Here is a 26,376-nt window from a genome sequence, read left to right on the forward strand (position 1 = left end):
TGACGCTTCATATTCAATCAATCTCTTCCTTCATGTATTTTACCTTATGTTTTGTATTCTCACTGATATTACCATTGATCAGGACCCCATAACCTACTGTCTGAACTACTCATATAATGTCCTAAATCTCTGTTATCGATGGATGCACCACCCTGTGCCAACAGCTGCCAGAGTGAGGATCTTTCTAACATGAAAATCTGATCACATCATTCAACCTTCTAACTAGCAGGTATCGCTATCTTACAATATAAAAACCTAAAACTCTTTCACGGGGCTCACAAAGCCATTAAAGACCTGGCCCTTGAAGACCTTCTCAACCTGAGGTCCAGCCACCAATCTGCTCCACCAGTCCCCCAATGCCCTCACCACCAGTGCTGCTCCAAATACGTTATATATCCCCGCAGTGCCAAACTGCATATAGTTCCCCACATGCATCATGCCTCAGCCATTTCTTTGTTTGGTATGCTCCTGCATGTGTAAATTCTAGTCTTTCTTCCTCTACTAATACCTGCCTTTATCTCCCTTCCTTTCACCTCGAAAACACCTTCTTACCCCCCAATTCCTAACTCAAATATCACACCTCTTTTACAAACTGCATTTCCACTAGACTTTCTGTATCTCCTCATGTAGAAACCCTCACGTTATATTGTTGGTTTACGTGCTTTTCTCCCCAGATTTTAAGATTCTTATAGACATTTCCTTCTATGTTTCCATCACCAGCAATTATCATCAGCAACTAAAACAGTGCCTGTTTTAACAAGTTCTCTAATAAGTTAGTGTTAAGTGAGTGACTGGCAAAGATTCATTTCTCTAGTGTCTGGTAAAGACCTAGCTCCTCCCTTAATGGTGAATCCACACTCAATCATAGTTATTTTCCAAGAGAACAAGGCAACTACCTTTTCATGTCTTGCTCTACCACTGCCTGATAATACACCATTTAAATGTATTTCTGTCTCTCACAGGGCATGTAGAAAGTAAGTGCTAAGAACATTTAGATCTGCTATGTTGTAGTGTTATGAATGGTACGTTTCAGGTGTTTAATTTGGGGGAAGAGAAATGCTTTGAAGTGATTAATTAAATGGTTTGGCTCTGCAATAATTGAAGTATATTTGTAGGGCTGTAAAAGACTATGTCTGGATGCTTTTGATGAATTGCAGCTCAAACACTCCCTTTGTACAATGAATGGATATTGAATGCTGTGATTACAGTGAATTTTAATTTGCATGTGATATTAGTGGTCTCATTTGTTACTACTTGAATTTGATTAAAATATTTTTGATTACTTGATATAAATTTTCTAGTAGTGGGATAAGTTAAGCATTTCTTTTTCCAAAATCCTGTTTCCAGTAATGTTCCTTTTATTTGGATTAGCCCTGCTTAGAAGAGGCCCAGCTGCATCCTATCTGGGATGTACAAGTCATATCTGTTTCAGAACATAACATTTCATATGAGAAAAAAAGTATGCCTCTGGTATAATTCTGTGAGTTGACAATTCTTTTTCTTCCCTCAAGCTCCATTCCCTTGGTAAAGATGTAATTGTTGAGGAAGAAATAAACAATGGGAATATCCTTTTCTATAGCTTCTTGGCTAAAATAAGTTCTTTTCTTCCTGCATCATTTGGCCGCCCCCTTCTCTGGCATCCCTCCCAATTTCCCCCATATTATATATGATATGTTATTTCATTTGTACAGTTTTGCAAAGTGAAGATAAACCAATTTTTATAGCTGTGAAATTGCGACTCAGGGAGATGAAATAATTTTACCAAGATTGTACGCTTAGCTTGTGATTGAGTTAATTTGAACCCATGACTGCCAGGCTTTTCATGTTCTTTGAACTGTGACTTATTATATCCTCCATTACTCCTTAGCTGAAGAAAATATCCCTGTTGGTCTGAAAAGGGGAATCAGTTATAGAATTTCAACTCTCAGTGATCTACTAAAGAAACTCACAGAGGAGGTAGCATTGAAAAGAAAGTTACATAGGAGGAGTGTTTGAGTTGCGTAGGCAGGAGAAGTCACTCTAGCAAGAGAGAAATCCAGGCATGAAGGTACAGAGCTCAGGGCTACTTGGGCTCACCTCCTGTGTCCCAGCTGTAGGTGTTCTCTCAGGTCAATCCATGGCTTGGGCTCCTTTCTCCTTGTGTCCTCTTCTTTGGAGAACTCAACCATCACTGCACTTTCAATTCTCAAATAATCTTCCTTGAGCTCTACTTGTGAGTCTCCAAATGACAACTGGATAGTTCCATCTTCTTACCTGGCATCACCTTAACCTCAACTCCATCTTTATTAGCAAATAAATTATTCTGTAATGTTGTCTTTATTTCTGTATTTCTGTTTCTGTAGCAAATATTACTTCCCACCCTCAAAATGTTAGCCATGCTTAATTTGTCCTCGTCCTCAACTTAAACATATTCAATTATATATTAGATGCTATTTTAAATTGTTTTTTCAAACATTTTGGGTTTTTTAATCCTCATTTTTATTGCCACAACTGTTATACAAATCTAATACCTTATCTCTGTACATATGAATTACTGAAATCATGATAAACCCAATGTATTTAACCAATGCAAAAATAGCCAGTGCGTCCCCACTTCCTACATGTTGAAAAATATGCTGACAATTCAGGGCTCTTCACAAGGTCTTCAGCTTACCTTTCTTACTTTTCAACTTTACCTCATGCTGTTCCTGAGCTTTAATGTTCTGCATAAATCAAGCTGCCTCACCCATGGACCCCAAACTCTCCTTGTACATTGCTGCTTCTGCAAAGTATTTACTGAGCATGAAATTCATCCCCACTCATCTGACCTGATCCAGCTTATGCCATTGATAAAGCCGTTATTCTCTATAGTCCATGGGAAGTTCTCAACATACATAGCCTGTATTAATGAATTTACCATTCACTTAGATGGAAATGTGTACAAGAGGGTCTTTTAGTTATTAGAATGTGTGCGATACCTTATCTCCATAATAAAATTAATTTCTCTCATACCTTCAATTTTTATGAATTCTCCATAGTACACAGAAAAATATTCTTTCTTAGTTTTGATCGCTGTAGAGTTTTTACAGGGACATCTTTAATGAAGAAAGCTTTATTTGGTCAAATTATAACCAAACTGCATTAGGTTAATTATTCTATTGCAACAAAAGTAGTATTACATAATACATAATATATTTATATAGGTATATATAAATATAGATAGATATATAGGTATATAACAACCCATTGAAGATAAAGCAAAAGTCATGTGACAAAGGACTTCTCCAGAAAGGGAGAGAATCATAAAAGAAAAATGTAGGCTGGTACTTGGGGATTAGAGTAGGTAAGGGACAGATTTTGTATTTTGTCCTGAATAGGATGGGCAGCCTTGGAAGGTTCAAGAAGAGAAGTTACATCACGATATTAATATGTTGAAAAGATCCCTCTGGTTTCTATAGATGAAATAGAATACAGAATAGAAAAAAAAAGGAGGGAGAAATCAATTAGGCATCCATTTTGACAGTCTAGGTAAGAGATTATGATGGTTTAAAGTAAAAAGTGAAATGATAGGGCTTAATGATTATTATGTTTTAATAGAAAGGAAAGAGAAAAATTAAAGATAGGTCCCAGGTTTGATGACCTGTGTAAATAGGAAGATTGGGACCTGTGTAATTCAGCTGTGGGGAGAGGATGTTTGAAGGGTAAAATCAAGTGCTAATTTTGGCTATGTTAATACAATGAGCTCAGAGAACTTCTGTCTGGAGATTAAAATAAGGGAGAGTTATCCACATTGATGATAATAGGATTAAATTAGAAGGAATTTTGTACTGGGGATGGTAATATAAAGGAGAGAAAGTTTGAAGAAATATGAGTTTGTTTGGTTTTGGAATTGTTAAATTTGAGATGCCAAGAGACATTTAAGTGACCAAGTCCAAGAAGCTGCTTGAAAAACTGGCCTGAAGCTCAAGAGAGTTTGGTGTTGGAAGTACAGTTTGGGAGAGCCAAGAGCAGAGCCCAGAGACCAAATAAATATAGGAAAGTCTGGAACTAGTCTAAGAAGTCCTGAATGTTAGTATAAAGTACACCTGAGACCCAAATGCAAGTGATACCACAAAAAGGAGAGAATTATTCAAAAATTAAGGAGTAGCAATAGTTGCAATGTCACAGAGAAGTCAAATTAGATAGTATTAAGAGTCATCATCACTGGATATGGCCACCAGATGTTGGTCTGGGCTTTAACAAAAAGCAATTTCAGTCCCCATCTCTCTGAGGAAGTTCTTAGTCTTGCAAAGGCCCCAGCAAAGATGGACACTCTGATTAGTCAGCTACTGGATTCCATAGAAGAAACTTTGATATGATAATGCAAATTACCAAGATGCAGGTGGGATACCCAAAAGCAAGGATCCTCTTGGTACCAACAGCACTGAGACCCCATGGTGGACTCCTCAAAGCCTCCACTTGTGATGGGTTTCAGTTCTTGACATCCTCCTCGCCCAAATGTTATATTCCTAACCCCACTACACATATAGCCGCACATTTATAAACTGGGGACTGCAGGAGCAGGCAAAGGAGCCCTGGGGTTGACAGCCCTGCCATGAGCATAACAATCCCACTCAAGGACTGTGCTGCCAAGTGCCCATCAAACTGGTCCTGAGAAATGTGTGATGAACAAGGCCCCCTAGAGGGCAGCAGAGCCTCAGAGGAGGGGGCAAACACACCGTTCCAAAAAGGGGTTAGTGGGCGGTAGCACCAAAGGAAACACAAGGGGGCAATACACACGTTATGGAAAACGGAATCGAAGTTAAATTTCGTGAATTAAGGGAAGTCAGTTATGTAAGAGGTAGAAGGATCTAAGTTGTACACCAGACAACAAAAACAAATAGGCTAAAAGGAGGGGACTTGGGCAGAGTCAGTCATAGGACAGAAAGGTTTTCTGATTGGTGAATGGTTAGTACTCAAACAATAATAATAGATAGATACTATTTGCTGGACACTTATCGTTCATGTTATCTGCTGTGAGCTAGATGATACTGTAGGCACCGGAGACAGGAAGATGAATACCTCAGGTAACGCCTCACCTCATAGTAGAGCCAGAGATGTAAGCAAATAATATCAGTAGAGAATTGTAGGTGCTTTAAGTCTTTGTAGGGGGCACAAAAAGAAAGTAATTAATTATATGAGAGAGGATAGGAAAGGCCTCAGAGAAAGGGTAATATGATGGTAGGGATCCTGGTTGTGATGGGTTTTTTTTCTCTCCCTTACGATTTTTCTAGGTCTTTCCTGGTATAATGCATCGTTTTTCCCTCATTCATTCATTTTCTTATTCAGCACATTTCTTTATTGATCCCTATTGCAGGCACTGGGTAACAGATGTGGTCTCTGACATGGCAATCATAGGCAAGGAAGTAAGCTCGTCCCTGTTGGTTTTCATCAGCCTCCCCTTTCTGAACCCTGTCCTCTCTCTTGGGATGAAGGAGCAAGCTAAGCCCTTCAGTTCTAACAGGTCAGAACTGACCTGTGTGAGGAAGAAAGATAACCGAAAAAAAGGAACACTGCTTTTTCACTTGACTCTTATCCCTTACGCATTCAGCAAATAGTGATTGTGCACGTGTGCCAAGTTTCTGCCTCTCGTGCCAGGTTAAGTTCAAGTTCCACCATGATATTTTCCATTTTAGTTCTAGGATCTTTCCATCTTAGTCACACATAGGTGTTACTAGCTTTACCATTAATTTTGTGTTCTCTAATTGTTTGTGCCATGCATGTTTGTCATCCCCATTAGATTCTAAGGGAGCTTTTAGATTCTCAAGGAGCTCAGAGTTTGTGAAATGTATTTTCTTAATGTCAACTACAAAACCAAGTACTATGCTAAGTATGAAGAAGATGCACAATACATCTGAGTTTATTACTTATAATCAGAAGGACCTAGGTTTGAATTCCAATATCAACAGTTATCAGCTATGTGAACTGTAGTTTTCTTTTAAATAAGGTCATCACTACCCTTCCCCAGGGTTGTAAGGATGTTTGAGACAATGTATACAAACTTTCAACACAGTGTCTAGCTATGTTTGCTCTTCCTCCCTTTCTTCCTAGTCTTTGGCTTCTCCTAGGGAAAAAAAAAAATTTTTTTTGAGTTTTCTATTCCCTTTAGTTATCCTTGTGGTAATTTTGATTATTTTGTTTAACCTAGTGTTCTAGAGTACAAGCTTTAGAGTTCAATAGCCCAGATATGTGACCTGGCTTTGCCCTAACTCTGACTTTGAGCAGGTTACTTATCGATTCGTACTCAGTTTCTTTGTCCGTAAAATGGGGATGATAACAATACCTACCTCATAGTGCCTTTATGAAATTGAATGTTAAATATCAATGTAAAATCCATGTGAAACATCAATGTTGTGAGTTAAGTAATATTGTTCCCATTATTTAAAGAGGAAATTTAAGAAAAGTTATATAAGTTACCCAAAATCATACAGCTAGAAGTGATACCGCTAGGAATCAAAACCATATTAATGAACTCCAAAGCCAGTACACTTAACTACCGTGATTTGTTGCTTATCTCAAGCCAATTAAAGTCCAATCAGTTTAGAAACAATTGGAGAACTATTGTATACCTATCTATATATGTGCGTTTATGTGTGATTATATAGAGACGTGTGTGTGCTTTTGTATGTGTGTATATGTGTATATGTGTATATATGTAGTATATATGACTGCATTATATAACTGCATACATTAATTTATTACACTCTGCCATGATAAACTCCTGTATTTCTAGATCACCATGCAACTCCTAGTTCAGCATCTGGTACATAATTAGGACATAAGAAATACTACTAAATTTATCAAAGAAAAGACTTTACAGCATCATTTTTATGTAATGTTTCTTTGGGTATCTCCCAATATGAAATTAACACAATCTCACTTTCAATTTATTTCAATAGACACTGAACAATGTAGAATCTGCTTAGAAATGGCAAAATTAGTAAATCCACCTATTATAATTATGTGGTTATAAGAAACCACAATACCTTATCATAAAACCAGAAAAAATATAATTCCCTTTATTAGAATAATACTATTAAAACAATATGATGAAAAATAGAAGGGAAGTAGAAAGGGAGTCCTTAATCACAGGCTTATGATTTTAGAATTTTGTCCAGTATAAAGGTACAGAGACGATTCTTTTGAAGCTCATGTAAGACCGCAACTCAGCAGACCCAGGACTTGCGACGATTGCTTCCCTCTCTTTGGGCGTCATTCCCATCCTTAGGCAGCTGTCCCTATCAGAGTAAATATACCCTTCACCTCACCCCTCATGCATCCAGAGACCAGGAATACCCCAACCTCCCTCTACCACCCTTACCTCATCTTGGTCTTAGCAAAATCAAGCTGTTTTAAAACCCGAGAGAAATGGAAACTAAGATTCTTTGGCTAAATTTGGAAATACTTTTGTTTGTTTGTTTGTTCCTCTGTAGTCAAGAAACAGAGGAATGGAAAAAAAAAGAAGGAAAAACTTTGTGTGTGGAGATGGGATGGGAACAACAAAGGTCTTGAAGAGGACTAGAGGAAGAAAGGAGGGTGGTAAACAACAACTTTGTTGAGATAAGAAGATCAGGTGAATTAATGTTTGTGTGCCATAGAAGGGGAAGTCGGGTAGATGGATTCAGGTTTGGATAAATATTACTGCCTCACTTTGACAAACATTCTTGCCTTTACCATTTTCATAACTGCATTCATGAAAAAAAAAAATGCTGAGTTGCTGCCATGTATAAGGCCTTGTGTCAGGTGCCTGTGAAAAGAACAGCCACGCCCTGGCTGCCATGAAGTTCACAGTCTAGTGAGAACCTCAGATGACAAACTAGTAAGCAAATGAATATCGAATTATAATTTGTAATAAGTGTTGTGAAGAGACTAGGGCTCTACTAGAGATCAACGGGGAGACAGGCTGAATTGAAGCAAAGAAAAGAGTTTCATCCATGTCCATGTTATTTTAAAATCCCCCCTTAAATCACAGCAGCATAAGTTAGCATGTGGGAGCAGACTGATCATGAGAGTTAATTCTGAATGGAGGTAAAGATCAAAGATTCATTAACCCACAAGATTTAAAGAAGATTATACAGGTCATGCCCCATATGAGGATTCACTTCATAAGTATTAGAGGACCTGTGGAATAAACAGGACAGAATGTTTTGAGAAATATTTATTCTATAACCAGGCAGGTTATTCTGAGAAAAACCTGCGTGGTTATAGAAACTATTAGTAAAAAGGAAAAAGAAAAATGACAGATGTGAAAGTAACATTACATGCACCCAATTAAGGTCAAGAATTTTATATAAATTGTCTTACCTAGTCCTCAACATTTCCATCTTGCACATGGGAAATTATAACTCAGACAACATTGGCAAGTCTAGTAACATAACACAGCTAGTTTATGATTTCCCTATGGGAGAGGAGGTAAACTCTGAGTTATAAGCGGGAGTAGAATCAGGTTTTGTGAGACTTAAAGTTCATAAATTTTGGGAGACTGTATTTAAGCAAAAGATTATACAATGTGAATACAAAGATTGGCACCAGGCATCGTAAGGGACTGCTTTGAGGGAGAGGCCTTCATTCACCATCAACTTCAGAGCTAACCTGCTTCCACAGAGAAGCACTGAGGTTTCGGCAGACCCCAGGCTGAGAAAATCAAGTTGCTGAGAGCAAACTGGAATCAAGGTCAGTAATGAAGAAAGATCAGGCTTTCCCTCTACTAGGTAGAAAGGGTCAAAAAAGAGCAGAGCAGGGCCTCAAGCCAGTCGATCAGGAAAAAGAAGAAAGGGTCTGAAAAATAGTGCAGTTACCCGTTTGCCTTAAGCCATGTAAAGACAGAACCAAACCCACATGTGGCCCCCCTAGTGCTTGTAACCAGCATTTTAGTGAGAAACACTATGCACCATAGTTAACCAATAAGGTAAGCGTGGGCAAGTTAATCTTCCTGTGTCCTAGTTCTTCCTCATGTGTAAAACAGGGATAACAATAGTACCTAATTCATACGGCTGTTGCTATGATTAGCTCATTGGGTACCTAGAATATGTCTGGTATATTCCGAGTGCTCAGTAAATACTGGCTCTTAACAATTACCTTGCTTGGTCTCACACCAAAGCTCTTCCAGTTGTTCATACACAAAAAAATGTTAAGAAAAATTCCTGTTGGAAAACTACTCATCTGTCTTTAGGAAGAATAAATTATTTTTGTCTGAAAATTCCCCAGTCCTGAAGTAGAAGCCAATAGCTTTTAATTAATGCTTTACTGCAATGTTTCTTTAGGCTGATACTGTTCTTGTATGGAGACCCTGCTTCTTGTCAATATTTTGTTCCTCCCTGAAAAGTTTCCCCTGTTGAGGATGTTGTGCAAGGCTGTGAATCACCTTCGAATTAGTTTTAAAATCTGTCTCTTCCTGGGTTTCTATTGATTGTGAAACAAACAGCAAAGCTGAAGGAAAGCACACATCGAAAAGGCAATGGCTTAAGATGATTCATTGCTGAAAACAAGTTCTCATAAGTGGGATTAAAATACATCCTATGGGAATTCTGTGGACGCTAAATAAAAGGCTTTACTCAATACAAAGTTTAATGCATTTCCATAATATTGCTATGCTGTAATTTATTAAACTATTCTCCAGTGGTTTGTTTGTTCTTGTTTTGTTCTTGCTATTTTCTGTAACACTGAAGGGGACAGTCTTTGTACAGAAGACGTTGAGCTGCTGTTGAATTATTTCTTTAGAATAAAATCCTATGAATAGAATTCCTGGGTCAGTTTAGCTGATTCTTTATATTTTAATTGCTTATTTGCATTGCTTCCCACCTGTCAACTTCTACTTTCCTTTTATTTTATAGAGGACAGAGCAATATGTTCCCTGGCAGCTTCTCAAATACTTTCGCAACTTATGTTCAATTCTGACATTACTTTCTGGGCATATTAATCATGCTCAATTTTTGTTTTGAATCTGAAATCTTTGAATGAATCAACTTGACATTTCAAGTATGGGCAAAGCTGTTTTATTCTGTGTGTAGAGACCACAAGATCTGCTGGAACACGTAGTAAACCATCCTAATGTAGTTTCTTACATGTAGACAAATAGAGGGCAGAAGGGTGAGATTGAAACAAGGTATTTGGCAATACTACATTGTAACATTGAACTAGAGTAGGTGACTCTTTACCTCTAAATGGAAGATTCATAAGGATTTACCTTCTGTCTTCTAGAATTCTGCTTTGATCAATTCGACTTGAAAGGTTGACTTGGGCTTTCCTTCAGCTCTCTTTGTAACACCTTATGGTTGTTGAAATATTCTACCACCTCATCCTGTCTGTCTTCTGATATCACACAGTATCCTGCACACCTGACAATCAGTTCTCAGAGATACCTTTTTTACAGCCTTCGGTGTTTTGTGTATTCCTGTGTGGTTAAACTCCAGTCAGAGGAATGGCAGTCTGCTTACATGGTTAGCAAGGGGCCTGAAGGGTGATTATTCCACCTGGCCATTGTGAAGTAAAATTTGACCTTTGAAAAAAAATAAGTTTATATTGTGCTCCAAGCCTCGTTCCACTAAGCATGCACTATTTCCTTCATGTATGACCTTCTCAGTCTCTCAGATGAGTTATCAGATTATTTAGGTAAGCTTTTTCAGCATAAAAATGAAGAAAAAAGTGAAGTGTTAATAAAGAGCATGAGGTTTGGAAGTAAAACATCTGGTTTCTAACCCCGTTTCTGTGACTTACAATTTATGGGGCCTTGGCCAGACAATGAAGCTTCCTAAGCCACAGGTTCCTTCTCTGAGGGATGTGGATAATAATCACATTACTGAGTTTGTTGAGATAATAAAGTGGTATAGGAAAAGCCTTCTATAATGTTTGAAAAGCTCTTCAAATGTATATCTTTCTCTCCTTACTTTATCACTGCCAGGAACCAAAATTAGGTAGTCCTGAAGATAACATGGCAATAAATCTGAAACATAAAATGCATTATGCTGTACTCTCCTGCATACATTCTAAAATTAGAAATTGTTTCTTGGCGATTGCTAAAGCTGTCACCTATGGGTAGGTGCTTGATCTGAACTTTGCCTGCCCGGAGTCCAAAAGCTGAGGTCTAGGTTGGTCTTTGAGGAACCAACATGGAACAACATGGGAACATGGTTGCATGTGTCCAAAGCTGATAGAAATGTTCATAGTGGTACAAAGAAATGGAAACAAAGATTGCAACAAAGTCAAGATTGAAAACTAAGGGCAGAAATGTACTGTCCAAAGCCAGGGGAACAAAGGGAAAGGGAGAACTAAGAAACAAAAACTGGCTCCAAAAGTTTGCTGTCATGGGCTCAGGACTATGATGGCACCTGGAAGAGAATTCCAAAATCGCCACTGAGTACAGCCAGGACCACTGTACATGGATCCATAACTGACTAGGTAAGGGGTAAGCAATAGTGATGCAGAATTTTGTTTTCTTCATTTGGTTTTCTTAATCCTTTCTTAGTCTAGTGACATGAAAGGTAATTGAGAGAAATCTTCGACAAATACATGCAGGCCAATGCCAATTCTGCAAACATAAGTGACCAAAAGCTTTATCAAAGTATGTACTTACAAGTGTTTTGACTTGCGATAGCTCCCCCTGGCTAATCAGTTTGAGATCAAAGCCAAACCCATAGTAACTGGTTATTTGGGGTTCCTGGACCCAATTGCAATGTGGTGGTAGAAGGCTTCCACACACCGACAAGCAATTCTCCGACACCAGCTTGTGTCCTGTAATTCAACTCAATTCTGACACTATCTAGCTGGAGATATCATTAGATCCCACAGATTAAGGATTCAGTCCTACAAGAAAGCACCACCTGCTTCACATATCAGTCCTAAACCCAGGATATCACCTTTGCTTCTGATCAACTGGCTATAAATCAGAGATTCCCTCAACCCCCAGACCCCTACCCCCAAAACCTCCACCATCCCAGTTTGATTAATTCACTAGAATGGCTCACAGGATGCAGAGAATCATTTTAGTTACTAGGTCACTGGTTTATTGTAAAATGGTATAATGTAGGAACAGCCAAATAAGAGATGTATAGGACAAGGTATGGGGACCGGGCATGGAGCTTCCACGCCCTCTCCACCTGCCCTTCTCTCCCAGCATCTCCATGTGTTCATCAACCCAGAAGATACCTGTATCACTCTCAGCACTTGGGAAATTCCAAAGGTTTTGAAAGCTTTGAACCAGGAGCTATGGTCATTAGATTGACCAAATATTTTTTTATAATTATTTTCCTTACAATATCACACTGGTTATGACTATAATTAGCATAGCTTCCAGTAAGTGAGCAGTGATGTTTGTCCCATGGTTATGAGAGCCAATTGTTTAGGTATTCTCTACGAGTAAAATGAGGATTATTGAGAAAACAATGCTTTGTTTTACCCAGTCTGGTTCCCTCTCTTTTTTCTATACAACCTAACTGTATGAAGACCCTCAAACTTTTTTATATACAATAGTATGTATAAAAAGGAATAATGCATATTTAAAAGAATATAAACAGTAAGGTAAAACTAAAATATTTGTCAGTAAGTTGCTTTTTTAGGGTCTTCATAAATACACACACACACACACACACACACACACACACCTTATAAATATCCAAACCTAAGTAAATGTTATAAATAACTTTAGAAATTCTTAGGCTCAGCCTTGATAGGGGAAGTAATGAAAGCAAGATAAGAGGTAGGGGGATTTTGACATCAGAGAATCTAAAACCTAATTCAAAGTGTCTTACCTGATAAGGGAATTGGTCTCACATAAAAAGTTCTATGGTTAAAGAGGCCAATTCAGTGGTTCAGAGACATCGTCCAGAACTGACTCTCTTTTAATTTTTCAATTTTTTGGAATGTTGGCTTAGCTTTTTTTGTTCCTGAAACCTGGTTGTAGCATTGAGCATTGTCAGGTGTCATGTCCAGACAACTTTCCATGGCAAAAAGAAATCATGTTTTCCAGCTCAGGCTGGGAAAAAAAAAAAAAAAAAATTTCTCAGAAATCTCCAGAAGACCCTCTCTCATAATCACTGGCCAAAACTGATAAGCAAAATGGGGTTACATTGTCACCTTAGTCTAATCAGCACCTACCTCCTGAAGGTAAGAATGGGACAGCTTGTTATGAAGAATCTGGCCAATTGAAGGAGGGGCAAATACTTGTTTAAAAATGAGTATCTTTTATACTAACTTCCTGGCCTCAGTGTTTCACTTCCTGCCAGTCATTTTCCTTGTATCTATTGCTTACTCCATAAGCTTCCTGCCCAAAGTGACTTTTTCATTTTTCCACTCTGACTTTTACAAACCTTAAATTCCACCTATCCTACTCCCATTCCACTCCAATTTTATCAAGAGATCTAATGTCATTTTATATAAGCTTACTAATTTTCCTCCTTCCCACCTGAAATTTTCCTCCTTCCCACCTGAAATTTTCCTCCTTCCCACCTGAAATTTTCCCCATAACGTGGTTCTACTTTTATTAATTCATTCATTCATGCATGCATTCATTAAACAAATATTATCACCTGTAATGAGCTTGGCAATGTCATAGGCACTCAAAAGATAGCAGTGAAGAAACAGTCCAAAATCCATGCCTTTATAGAGCTTACGTTCTTTTGAAGATTCTACTGGGGAAAAATTATACTAAAAAAAACAAATAAGTAAAATATAAACTATGTTGACCAAAAGTAGGAAACGGTGACAGGAAGAGTGGGGTCACAACTGCATTTTTAAGTAGGCTGGTCCTGGTAGGCTATTTTGTTTTAATTAAAGTTTATTGGGGTGACAATTGTTAGTAAAGTTACATAGGTTTTAGGTGTACAATTCTGTAATACATCATCTATATATCACATTGTGTGTTCACCACCCAGAGTCAGTTCCCCTTCCATCACCATATATTTGATCCCTTTTATCCTCATCTACCACTCTCCTCCCCCGCACCCTCTGGTAATCACTAAACTATTGTCTGTGTCTGTGAGATTTTTTTCTTCATTTATTTGTCTTGTTCCTTTGTTGTTTCAGTTTTATATACCACATATCAGTGAAATCATATGGTTCTCGACGTTTTCTGTCTGACTTATTTCGCTCAGCATTATAATCTCAAGATCCATCCATATTGTTGCAAATGGCGCTATTTCATCTTTTCTTATGGCAGAATAGTATTCCATTGTGTACATATACCACAACTTCTTTATCCAATCATCTGTCGAAGGACACTTTGGTTGTTTCCATGTCTTGGCCACAGTAAATAAAGCTGCAATAAATATCGAACCACATATATCTTTATGGATAAATGTTTTCAGATTTTTTGGGGTAGATACCCAGGAGAGGGATAGCTGGGTCGTATGGTCATTCTATTTTTAATTTTTTCAGGAACCTCCACACTGCCTTCCGTAGTGGCTGCACCAATCTGCATTCCCACCAACAGTGTATGAGGGTTCCTTTTTCTCCACAGCCTCTCCAACATTTGTTACTATTTGTCTTGTTGATGATAGCCATTCTGATTGGGGTGAGGTGATATCTCATTGTGGTTTTTATTTGCATTTCTCTGATGATTAGTGATGCTGAGCATTTTTTCATATGTCTATTGACCATTTGTATGTCCTCTTTGGAGAAATGTCTCTTTAGGTCCTCTGCCCATTTTTCAATTGGATTGCTTATTTTGTTGTTGTTGTTGAGTTCTGTGATTTCCTTATACATTTTGAATATTAGACCCTTATTAGAGTCGTTGTTTGCAAAAATCTTCTCCCATTTGATTGGTTGCCTTTTTATTTTATCGATGGTTTCTTTTGCTGTGCAGAAGTTTTTTAGTTTGATATAGTCCCATTCATTTATTTTAGCTTTTACTTCCCTTGCCTTTGAGGTCAAATTCATAAAATCCTCTTTGAGCCCAAGGTCCATAAGTTTGGGTGCCTATGTTTTCTTCTATGCAGTTTATTGTTTCAGGTCTTATGTTTAGGTCTTTGATCCATTTTGAGTTAATTTTGGTACATGGTGACAAATAGCCATCTAGTTTCATTCTTTTGCACATGGTTTTCCAATTCTGCCAGCACCATTTATTGAAGAGGCTGTCTTTTCTCCATTGTGTTTTTGGCTTCATTGTTGAAAATTATCTGTCCATATTCATGTGGGTTTATTTCTGTGTTCTCAATTCTATTCCATTGGTCTGTGTGTCTATTTTTCTGCCAATACCATACTATTGCCCTGTAGTACAAGCTGAAGTCAGGGAGTATGATGCCTCCAGCATTGTTCTTTTTTCTTAAGATTGCTTTGGCAATTCAGGATCTTTTGTGGTTCCATACAAATCTGATGATATTTTGTTCTATTTCTTTAAAAGATGCCATTGGGATTTTGATGGGGATTGCATTAAATCTGTATATTACTTTGGGTAATACAGCCATTTTAACTATGTTGATTCTTCCAATAAATGAGCACAGAATATCTTTCCATTTCTTTGTGTCTTCTACAATTTCTTAAAAAATGTCTTACAGTTTTCAGCATATAGGTCTTTCACATCCTTGGTTAAGTTTATTCCTAGGTATTTTATTCTTTTTGTTGCAATTGCAGAAGAAATTGGTTTTTTTTATTTGTTTGTTTCTGAGATTTCATTGTTAAGATATAGGAATGCAATGGAATTCTGTACTTTGATTTTGTAGCTGGCAATTTTACTGTATCCATTTATTGTTTCTAATAGCATTTTGGTGGAATCTTTAGGGTTTTCTATATATAGCATCATGTCATCCACAAAAAGTGAGAATTTAACTTCTTCATTCCCAATTTGGATGCCTTTTATTCCTTTCTCTTGACTGATTGATCTGGCTAGGACTTCCAATACTATGTTGAAAAGCAGAGGTGATAGGGGACAGCCCTGTCATGTTCCTGAATGTAGAGTGAAGGGCTTCAGTTTTTCACTATTAATTTTGATATTAGCTGAGGGTTTGTCATATATGGCATTTATTATGTTGAGGTATTTTCGTTCTATACCCATTTTATTAAGTGTTTTAATCATAAATGGATGTTGTGTCTTGTTAAACGTTTTTTCTGCATCAATTGATATAATCATGATTTTTGTCCTTTATTTTGTTTATGTGGTGTATCACTTTGATTGATTTGTGTATGTTGAACCATTCTTGTGACCCTGAGATGAACCCTACTTGGTCGTGATGTATAATCTTTTAATGCATTGTTTCATTCAACTTGCTAGAATTTTGTTTATGATTTTTGCATCTGTATTCATCAGAGATACTGGTCTGTAATTTTCTGTTTTTATGTTATCCTTACTAGGTTTTGGTATCAGGGTAATGTTGGCCCCATAAAATGAGTTAGGGAGTATTGTCTCTTCTTCATTTTTTGGAAGAGTTTGAGTAGGACAGGTATTAGAGCCTTTTTGAATGTTTGGTAGAATTCACTTGTGAAGCCGTCTGGTCCCCGATTTTTGCCGATGGGAATCAGATAACTGATTCAATTTCCTTACTGGTGATCAGTCTACTTAGATTTTCCAATTCTTCATGGTTCAGCCTAGGAAGGCTATATGTTTCTAAGAACTTGTCCATTTCTTCTAGGTTATTGAATTTGGTGGCATGTAGCCCTTCATAAAAGTATTCTTGGATAATCCTTTGTATTTCTGTGGCATCCGTGATAACTTCCCCTCTTGCATTTCTGATTTTATTTATTTGTGTCTTTTCTCTTTTTATCTAACCCTTGAGTCTAGCCAAGAGTTTGTCAATTTTATTAATCTTTTCAATGAACCAGCTCTTTGTCGCATTAATTTTTTCTGTTGTCTTTTTGTTCTCTATTTCATTTAGTTCTGCTCTGATTTTTATTATTTCCTTCCTTCTACTGACTTTGGGTTTCATTTGTTCTTCTTTTCTTAGTTCTTCAAGGTGTAGCATGAGGTTATTTGTCTGTGATTTTTCTTCTTTCCTGAGATAGGCCTGTAATTATATAAATTTCCCTCTTAAAACTGCTTTCGCTGCATCCCCAACATTTTGGTAATATGTATTTTCATTCTTATTTGTTTCTATGTATCTTTTGATCTCTCCTCTTATTTCTTCTTTGACCCAGTTGTTCTTTAAAAGTATGTTGTTTAATCTCCATATATTTGTGGTTTTTCCTGCTTTCTTTTTGCAGTTGATATCCAATTTCAAAGCCTTGTGATCAGAGAATATGCTTGGTATGATTTCAATCTTCTTAAATTTGCTGAGGTTAGTTTTATGTCACAATATATGGTCTATCCTTGAGAATGCCCCCTGTACACTAGAAAAGAATGTATAGCCTGATGTTCTAGGATGAAGTGCTCTATAGATGTCAATTATGTCCATTTCATCTAATGTGTCATGTAGGGCTGATGTTTATTTATTTTCTGTTTGGATGAACTATCCATAGCTGCCAATGATGTATTTAGGTCCCCTACTATAGTTTTATTTTTGTCAATTTCTCCCTTTGTTTTGGTCAAATTCTGTTAGTAGTTGCTTTTTATATTTCAGTGCTCCCTTATTGGGGGCATAAATATTGATGACTATTATGTCTTCTTGTTGTATAGTCCTCTGTATCATTATGAAGTGTCCATCTTTGTCTCTTGTTGCCTTCATCTGTTTCATCTGATATCAGTATAACTACACCTGCTTTTCTCTGAATACCATTTGCTTGGAGTGTCAATTTCCATCTTTTCACTTTGAGTCTATATTTGTCCTTATAGCTAAGATATGTCTCTTGAAGGCAGCATATGGTTGGGTTTAGTTGCTTGACCCAATCTGCTACTCTGTGCCTTTTTATTGGTGAATTCAGTCCATTTGCTTGTAGGGTGATTATTGATAAATGAAGATTTCCTATCATTCTATCTTTGGTTTTCTGGTAGGACTGTATCTCCATTGTTTCTTTGCTTTTTTGTTGCTATTATTTCAGTGTGGTGGTATTCTATGATTTTTCTCTCTGTTTCTTTTTTTTATGTTATATATTTCAGTTCTGGATTTTTTTGTTTGTTTGTTTGTTTTTTGAGTGGTTACTGTTAAGGTGGGAGGATGCTTGGTTTCTTCAGGCAACAAGATAAGTATGGTTGAAAGAAAGTGGGCAAGGGAGAAAAAAAATTATAGGATCATAATGTAATAAAGTAATGGAGAAGGAGATTGTGTGGAACTTTTAAAAACATTATAAGAAATTTCTATTTTACTCAGTGCTGGGCAAGTAAGTGAGAGTTTTGAGCATAGCAGTGATATAACAGTATTTTTGTTTTGACAGGATTATTCTGGTTGCTGTGTGGAGGTTGGATTGGGTTGGGCTAGAATAAGGGGGTGTTAGTAAGGACAGAAGCAGGACCAGTTTAGGAAGCTATTACAATTTTCAAGCTAAGATATGATGATGGCTTGGACCAGAGGAGTATATAGAGGAAGAGGTAAGAAATGGTCAGAGTCTGGGTATGTATATATACTATTGAATTATGAAGTATAAGTGAAAAAAAATGTGTTCTTTCCTCCTTTTTTTATATAATTATTTTATCTGAAAACTCTGTACATTAGTTATTCCCTTTCCCCAAACATCTTTAATTCTTGTCCCTCTTTCTTGGTCTCTTGAGCTAAGACTACAAAGTCATGTCATTTTGCCATTACTGTTAAAAGCAAAACAAAACAAATCCCTTTGGCGATTTGATAACCTCTAAAGTTACCTTTCCATTTCATTCATTTATTCATCCATGCTCTCATTCACAGGCTGATTCTCTCTGATCATTTTTCTTTTTTTAATTTTCTAGTCATCCAGGTTTATACTCAATCTTAGCCATGAAACTGCCTTCTGGACTGCAATTTTGGTATAAAAATCCCTTATTGGGTTTTCTATGACATTCAGAGTGACTTGTTCTATAATTGCTTCAAGGGTCCCTCATTTAGTCACTTACTTTTTCTTCACCTTATTGGTCAATAAAGACTTTTTTCTTTCCATATCATTTTTTTTTTCTGCTTGTGCCATACTTCCATTCTGAATAATAGCAAGTAGTTGAGGAAAAATAAGATTTAAATTTGCTTTGTAAATGGGATGCATTAATAATGGTTTAAATGAGAGATTTCCCTGAAGAATGTCCTCCTACCTACTTACTCTCCAGCCTTACCCTCCTGCCCCATCAGTGTTCGTTCCATATTGAATTACTAACGGTACACATAAAACATATATGAAATATCTAACATTTTCCATCTCCCTTTCATTGACTTCTAAGAGAAATCATGTTGGTTTTTTTCTCTGAACACTTTAAAGAATGATAGATTGAGTAAAATATGTATACAATGGTTTCTACACAGATGAGGAGATATCTCCCTGTGGTTTTCACTGAACTGAATGATACCTAGCTTAGGAGTAGAAAAGGAGCTGGGTGTTAGGAGAATTCAGAAAATTTAACTCAATGCTCCTTCAAGAAGTAGAGTAAGGTACATAGTAAGAGTCAGTGTGGGAGAGAAGATGGTAAAAGAAAATTATATCTCAAGATAATCGTATCATTGGAAAGAAGAAAACCTTAAGCAGGACAAACCCTTGCCAAATTTGGAGTCAAGGAAATGTGCCCCTGGTACCTTCAGCTTTCTTCTTTTCTGTCGTTTTTTTCCCTTCACTGTTGAGGCCACTAGGATCCTTATGCTGTCTTCCTCCACTCATCTCTAACCATGTTCTCAGAGAGTCTGCAATATCTATGAGAAACATCTCTCCAAATACCCATGGGATATCTACTCACAGCAGCATTTGCATCATTAGCCTCCTCACTCATGGAGGGTGGAAAAATCTTTGTTCTTGACTTTAGGGGAAAGTGAAAGAATTCACCAATGGAATTTTCCCAGCATCTCATAAATAGTATCATGTTGGCAAATTCCACTTATACTTATTTGTTCTTTGTTTCATCCACTGGATTTTTCCTTTCCAAACCATTTGAAGGCTCTGTCTGTAACCCCTAGTTGATGATAAAGACCCTTCTTTATCTTGAACTATTCACCAAACACTCCATTTCCCATCTTTTCTTTAAATAAAACCTGGTTCTCTCCTAAGGGCATCCCTTCCTCTGTAGCCCTTTCAGATAAGTTTATTATTCTTCCATATCACACATTCATCAAAGCACAGAGTTGGGGGTCAGCAACTCAATGCTGCATTTAAACAGATTCCATATCTCACTCATAGAAATGGAAACACTGAAATCTCTGCTTCCTTGGAGGCTCCTGACATCTAGTTATCCCTCCATCTTTCAACTTTCTTTATAATTACTATTTACTGCCAACTTCCTAGTAAAGAACTTCTGTCCACCTCAAGCTGTGCTATAGTTTTGGATTACATTAGTGCCTGTGTATAGGGCAACCCATCATTATGTTCTTATCTTTCAATTCTAGTGATTGAATTTAATGCAATTAGAATCATCATTTTAGCCACCCTATCTCTGATAAACTTGTTATTACCTGAATCTCCCTCACATAAGGAATCTTTTCTTCCAACATCAAACTCTCCCCTTTCCTTCCAGCTTCTGGCATCATCCCCCAACGTCTGCCATTTCACCTAATGTACATGTTTTTTTCTTGAATTCTTCATTTTATTCTAGTCTGTCATCTCATTCTAGACTCATTTATCCATTCTGGGCCACATAGTCTATATAGAAATTTCAGTAATCCAATGTTTAGTAGGTATTGGTAGGGAAAGAGGAAAGGGAGTGAAGAAATTGAATTTTTGATTCATATCATTTTGGAGAAATTACATTTTCTATTTAATCCTGAGTGATTCTTTCCCCCACATCTTTTAAATTCACCAGATAAATGTGAGCTCTTACAGATCTGAGTAAGAGGAGCTAGAGCTTCCTGGACAAAGGAGGTACAAATAGAACAAAAAAACAAAAAAAATCTTCACGGAAGGTAGCTGAAGCTAATGTCAGAACAACTCACTCTTAAATTTGTTTAAAGTATTGTGACAATTTTTCATGCCAAGGTTTTGGCCCAGAAACCAAAGTGTCAGTGCTCTATGGAACACAAATCTAGAGTTCTGGAAACTGTAAAAAATAAATTAGCAGATTCAAGAACTCTGAAATCAGTACCTGGCATACAGTATGTACTCAGTAAATGCTTTGAGAGAATCCTTACGAGTTTTTGAACAAGTAGGATGATGACGTCTATAAGCCCCTCTCTCCACTGACTCCATATTCTACACGCTTTCTATAAGCGCTTCAACCACTGTCACGGTATTTGCAACCATCTGCATGCTGGTGGCTCCCCAGTGTGGAACAGTTCCCTAACTTCCAGATACTTATACCCACATGTCTACTGAATTTGTCCACTTGGATATCCCAGCAGCACCTGACACTCAATATTCCAAAATGAAGCTTTTTATTTCTATCCCCAAATATACTCTTTCTCCTGTGTTTTCTTAACTTAGTTAAGTGCACCCCTCAAGGCAGTAACTGGCGTAACATGCCACACATCTCTGTCTTACACTCATGATCCAATAAATCCTCCCACATATTTTCAAAACTGTTCTCCACTCTTCGTCCATAACATCACTGCAGTGAGGCCTTATATCCTCATCTCTCACATGGACTATTGTAGTAGTATGAGTTTCTCTAGCTCTAGTTTTGCTCCCTCAAGTCCATAGTATTTTATCTAAATATCAATTCTGACCACACTTTTTTCTTAGCTTAAAGATATCACAGTGGAATCTCATAACCTACAAGATAAATTCATCCATAAGTTCTGTTTTACATGTGTCTCCACCCACACTGCCCATTTTACCTTGTCTTATTTTATGCTTGATTACTATAAAAAACACTGTTTCCCCATACACACCGTGCTGCTAAGCCTGTCCATGTGTTCACTCTCGATTTTCTATCCTATCTATCGACCTAGCTATCTTTTCACACGGGATTCCTACTCATCTTTCAAGATTTCTCTTAGGCATCATGTCTTACTGACATTTTCCCTGCCATTCTAGTATGGTTTAGGTAGACCTTCTTGTATTTGTTTCTATAATAAAACTTCTCATATTGTTTAAAAATGATCTGTTACATTTCGTCCTCCCACTCTATATTATGCACTTATCAATGTCATAAACTTACCCACCTGCTCCTTGTCACAGTGGAGTATTCAGTAAATGATTTGTATGATGTAAATTAAACATATATAGAACATCTGTAGGAACCCAAATGAGGGAACAAAATTTGAAATCCTATACTCGATCCTCCATTGGTTGTCTGTTAACTGTACTACACATTTGCAAATTGGGGTCAAGGAGAGAAAAGGTAAATAATAAGCCTTCAAAGTTATGTTTCTAAAGTTATTGACATTGTTACTTAGAACTTTAATGGAAGATAAGCTTTGGAATCAGAGAGGCCCAATTTCTAATCTTAGGTTCCCAACTCATGAACGGTGTGAGCTTGGGCTTACTGACATGGATCCTCAATGTCCATTCCTTTGGAATGAGGATAATAGCACCTACTATGTAGGGTAGTTCTAAGAATTGAGGATAATGTACAGAAAACCCGGCACAGTCAATATTCTGTTATTATTATTATTCCTATTGTGACTTTGGATATATTTATAGTAAACTAAGCATTTTATTTGAAAAGTGAGTTAGTATTATACAGCATATAAAGTAGTGCCCCACAAGTATGTGTGTGCAGATGTGTGTGTATGTGTGTGTTGTGTATATATATTAGTAAGTGCTTAAAAGATATATAAATTTATTATATAAAAAATAATTTAATTGATATAAGCTATACATTCAGAAAAGCTTAAACTATTTTTAATTGATATTCCTATTTTCTGAAATAAACCCATAGAAAGAATTGAACATCTGTGGTGGAGACTATAAAAGCACTGTGAGGTACTTGAAACAGCGCATTATTGATGAATAGAATAATGAATAAGTGAATGAATAAAAATGTGTCTGGTGAATGTAATTAAGCTGTAATCATAGCTATAGACAAAAAGGGTCCCATCCAAAAGCAAAGATGAGCTTTCTGAATTTAAAATGACATTTTCACCCTACTTTGAATACAAGAACTACTTGAAAGTTTCAAAAAGTCTAATGTACCTCTTGCTTTATTGGAATAAGTCAGGATTTATATATTTTTTTAGTGTTTTGTTTTGTTTTATAAAAGCTTTTACCAAAGGTGGTTGGTTTTTGATAGGATGTTCGGGATCTATTTCATAATCAGTGTCACTTGGCAGAATGTGTATGTATACGAGACAGAAAGAAAGAGAAGAGCTAATGAGGATGAAGAGTACCCATGTCCTAACTTATAAGAAAGATTTAAATTAACTGGCAATTACCCTAACAGAAGATATTAAAAAATACTTTAAGAACCCCTTTGAATGACCACCAGTAACTCCATTCTATTAATATTAACTTTGTTTTAATTTAAGCTATTGAGCAGCATTCTGATTGTGCAACCCTATTCACAAAAAAGCACAAAATGTTGTCTATTGACATGCGGGATGCCATCCAATGATTGGTACTTCACAAGAAATCCCCTCCTAAGGTATTTGCTTTTGTAAAATAAAGGTTCCTCAATCTGGTTTGGTCTGATGCTGTACCTCTTCTAGCCAAGTCTTTAAGTTCTCTTCCTCTCTTCTTTATGATCTAGACCTAAAGTTACTGTCTTCTTCCCTTCCTCTCCCTAACTACTCTGTGAGCTCTGTGAGGGAGGGCCTGTGCATTATTCATTGCCAGGATAAAGCCCATTGCCTAGAATTTAATCGATGCTCAAATCATGTCTGGTGAACAAGGTAATCCATTCCACCCATTTGGCTTGATTTAATGAGCCATTTTCAATCAAATACTAAATATTTTTAATATATCTGAAGAGAAAAAAAACAAATTAAGAGGAAGGCCTCTATCCCAGGACTAATAATGATTTTAATTTTGTTGCATTTTTTTTAAATTTAATATCAATTCGAGACAGCAGGAAAAGAAACTTTTTTGAAAAGTTTAACAAGCCTTCTGACAATAAGTCACTTTATCACTGCCTGTTGAATACTGGGAATGTGGATGAAGTGACATCATGCCAGGCTCCAGTTTTAGAAGTGAAAAACATAATAAACTTTCAGTGTCTTGGGCCCCTGCAAGCTCTACTGGCAGTTATTCTCTACTGACTAGGCTTCTGACTTTGGTCAAGTCAGCTAAGGAAATCTAAGTTTCCTCATTTGGAGAATGGGGGCACAACAGTGCTTCTTTACCCCACAGATTTAAAGTGATGAATAAAAAAGAGATTATTTCTGTGAAAACGTGTTGGTTTTGAAAACTGTCAATCAAATATAAGAGCTCATCTTGATGCATGTAGCAGACTAATGTTGGGAATCTCGTAACTTGTTTTAGATGAAACAGCTAGTACCTTCCAGGTGTGGTGAATTGCCCATTCTGAGGCAAAAGCTGTTTTGAGCCACCCTCTACAATGCAGGCAGCTCATTACTGACTCTCAAACTTCAGCTTAATGGTTGTATAAATCTCTTAAATCCAAGGAACATATTTTCCCTTTTGGAATCCTCAGTCTCTAATATAATGCTTAGACATACGAGGTGAGACCAAAAAATATGGTGACTATTTAAATTTTTTAAAAAATATTCTAGGAAGAGACATAGTGCCATTAATCCCCCTCAAAACACTCCCCCTCACTTCGAACACACTCATCCCATCCTTCTTGCCACTTTCTGAAGCTGTTCTGGAAGTCCTCTTTCATGAGTGTCTTTAGTTACACTGTCCTGGCTGCCTCAATGTCCTGAATCAATTCAAAACGTTTACCTTTCATGGCCATTTTGACTTTGGGGAAGAGCCAGAAATCGCACAGTGCCCTATCTGGTGAATACAGTGGATGAGGACACACTGTAATGTTTTTATTTGACAGCAATTGCCCTACCAGAAGTGATGTGTGATAGGGAGCATTGTCGTGATGGAGGATGAAGTAAAGACACTCATGAAAGAGGATTTTCAAAACTGCTTCAGAGAGTGACAAGAATGATGGGATAAGTGTGTTCAAAGAGAAGAGAAGTATTTTGAGGGGGATTAATGGCAATGTGTCTTTTTACTGTAATTTTTTCTTTAATTTGAACATTCACCATATCTTTTGATCACACTTCATAGTAACACTCAGTGAAGGTTCGTTAATGACAAAAATGATTTTAAAAAAGCAAAACTGATAATGGCAAGCAACATATCATAATGGCTAAAAGTCTGGGTTTTAAATTTAGACTCCCTGTGTTCAAAATCCTTGATCAATCTACGTCAGCCTTACAATCTTAGGCTGCTTCTTCAATAAAATGGATATAATAAGAGTCTGTGCTACAGGGTTGTTGCCAGGATTAATTTTAGTTAACATTGTAGCACCATGTCTGGCACATGGTAAACAATAAATACTAATTTATTGATAGTCATCTTTTTCTTAGATGCTAAGGATTGCATTCCTTTTACCATTGACTATTAAATGTGATGAATTCACAGATTAATAAGCAATGTAAAAGGGTAAACCAAGAAGTAACAAAATCATCCCCAATGTTATCCATATACCATCTAGTCATCTGATAAAGTATCACAGGGCAGCCGTTGCAGTGAAAAGCAGTAGCCCCTGTCTGGGCATGGGGCAACCCTCTGCAGCCACAGCTATTCCTCAGCCTGGCCAGTTAAGCATACAATCACATCTTTCTGTTTGCTCCTGTCCTTGTTCATGCTCACCAGGTACAAAGACAGGAGACTGGCCCAGCACAAGTCGGAAATAGAGTGTTTCACCCCCAAAGGGAGTATGGGGAATGGTGGGAGAGCAACAATGAGCAGGTAAGCAAACTGTGAGTGGCCTGAGGTGGTGTGAACTAAATGTACGCAAGCTAGAGAACAGGTGGCTCCCTGGTCTGGGTCCTCACTCAACTGTGCATCCTATACAGTGTGTCCAACCTGGGCCACCACTGGTTCTCTGTGTGTGTTTGATTTGCAAATCCCATGCCATCCTCGTGTGAAGTTATGGGAGCCTCCTGTCCCAGATGCTGCTATTCCCAGGGTTGTACGCTTTGCATGCCTGAAGCCGTAGCTCACAGTCAGTTCTCCAATGGATTTGGACGTATCGGTCAATTGCTTCTGGAGTTTGCAAAGTGGAAGAGACTGGAGGAAATTCACATTTCAGGATTATCCAATTACTTAGGAAAGCCAATACAAAAGCCTAGGACTGGTTTTGAGGGAAGGGCTGCAATGAAGGGAAGAATCCAGCTCCTGATCCCAGACAACCTGGAAATTAATCTGACTTAGAGTGTAACATCACTTCACAGCGAAGGGCAAATGCCATGCCAATCTAGTAAACTGTAGAGGCAAGAGGCTTCTCATGAACCAAAATCAGGAAAGCTCGTCCTCCTCTAGCCACCGTAGCTTTGCATC

At 37.3% G+C, this 26,376-nt stretch overlaps 1 protein-coding gene across 6 annotated transcripts in view; it reads left to right on the forward strand.

Moving 5' to 3' along the window:
• Positions 1 to 26,376, forward strand: part of GRM5 (glutamate metabotropic receptor 5) — a 456,294-nt gene that overhangs the window by 412,485 nt on the left and 17,433 nt on the right. For 4 of the 6 annotated variants that reach the window (XR_012497441.1, XR_012497443.1, XR_012497442.1 and 1 more), the window contains exon 9: positions 25,690 to 25,785. The exons of the other annotated variants lie outside the window; for them this stretch is intronic. Coding sequence is in view for 1 of the 4 variants with exons in the window: in XM_074335623.1 (XP_074191724.1) it covers positions 25,690 to 25,785 (96 nt within the window). In the remaining 3 variants the exon portion in view is untranslated. The remainder of the gene's footprint in view (positions 1 to 25,689; positions 25,786 to 26,376) is intronic. 6 annotated transcript variants of the gene reach the window in all.

The sequence above is a fragment of the Rhinolophus sinicus genome, linkage group LG06, assembly GCF_036562045.2.
Source record: "Rhinolophus sinicus isolate RSC01 linkage group LG06, ASM3656204v1, whole genome shotgun sequence".
Classification (NCBI taxonomy): Eukaryota; Metazoa; Chordata; class Mammalia; order Chiroptera; family Rhinolophidae; genus Rhinolophus; species Rhinolophus sinicus.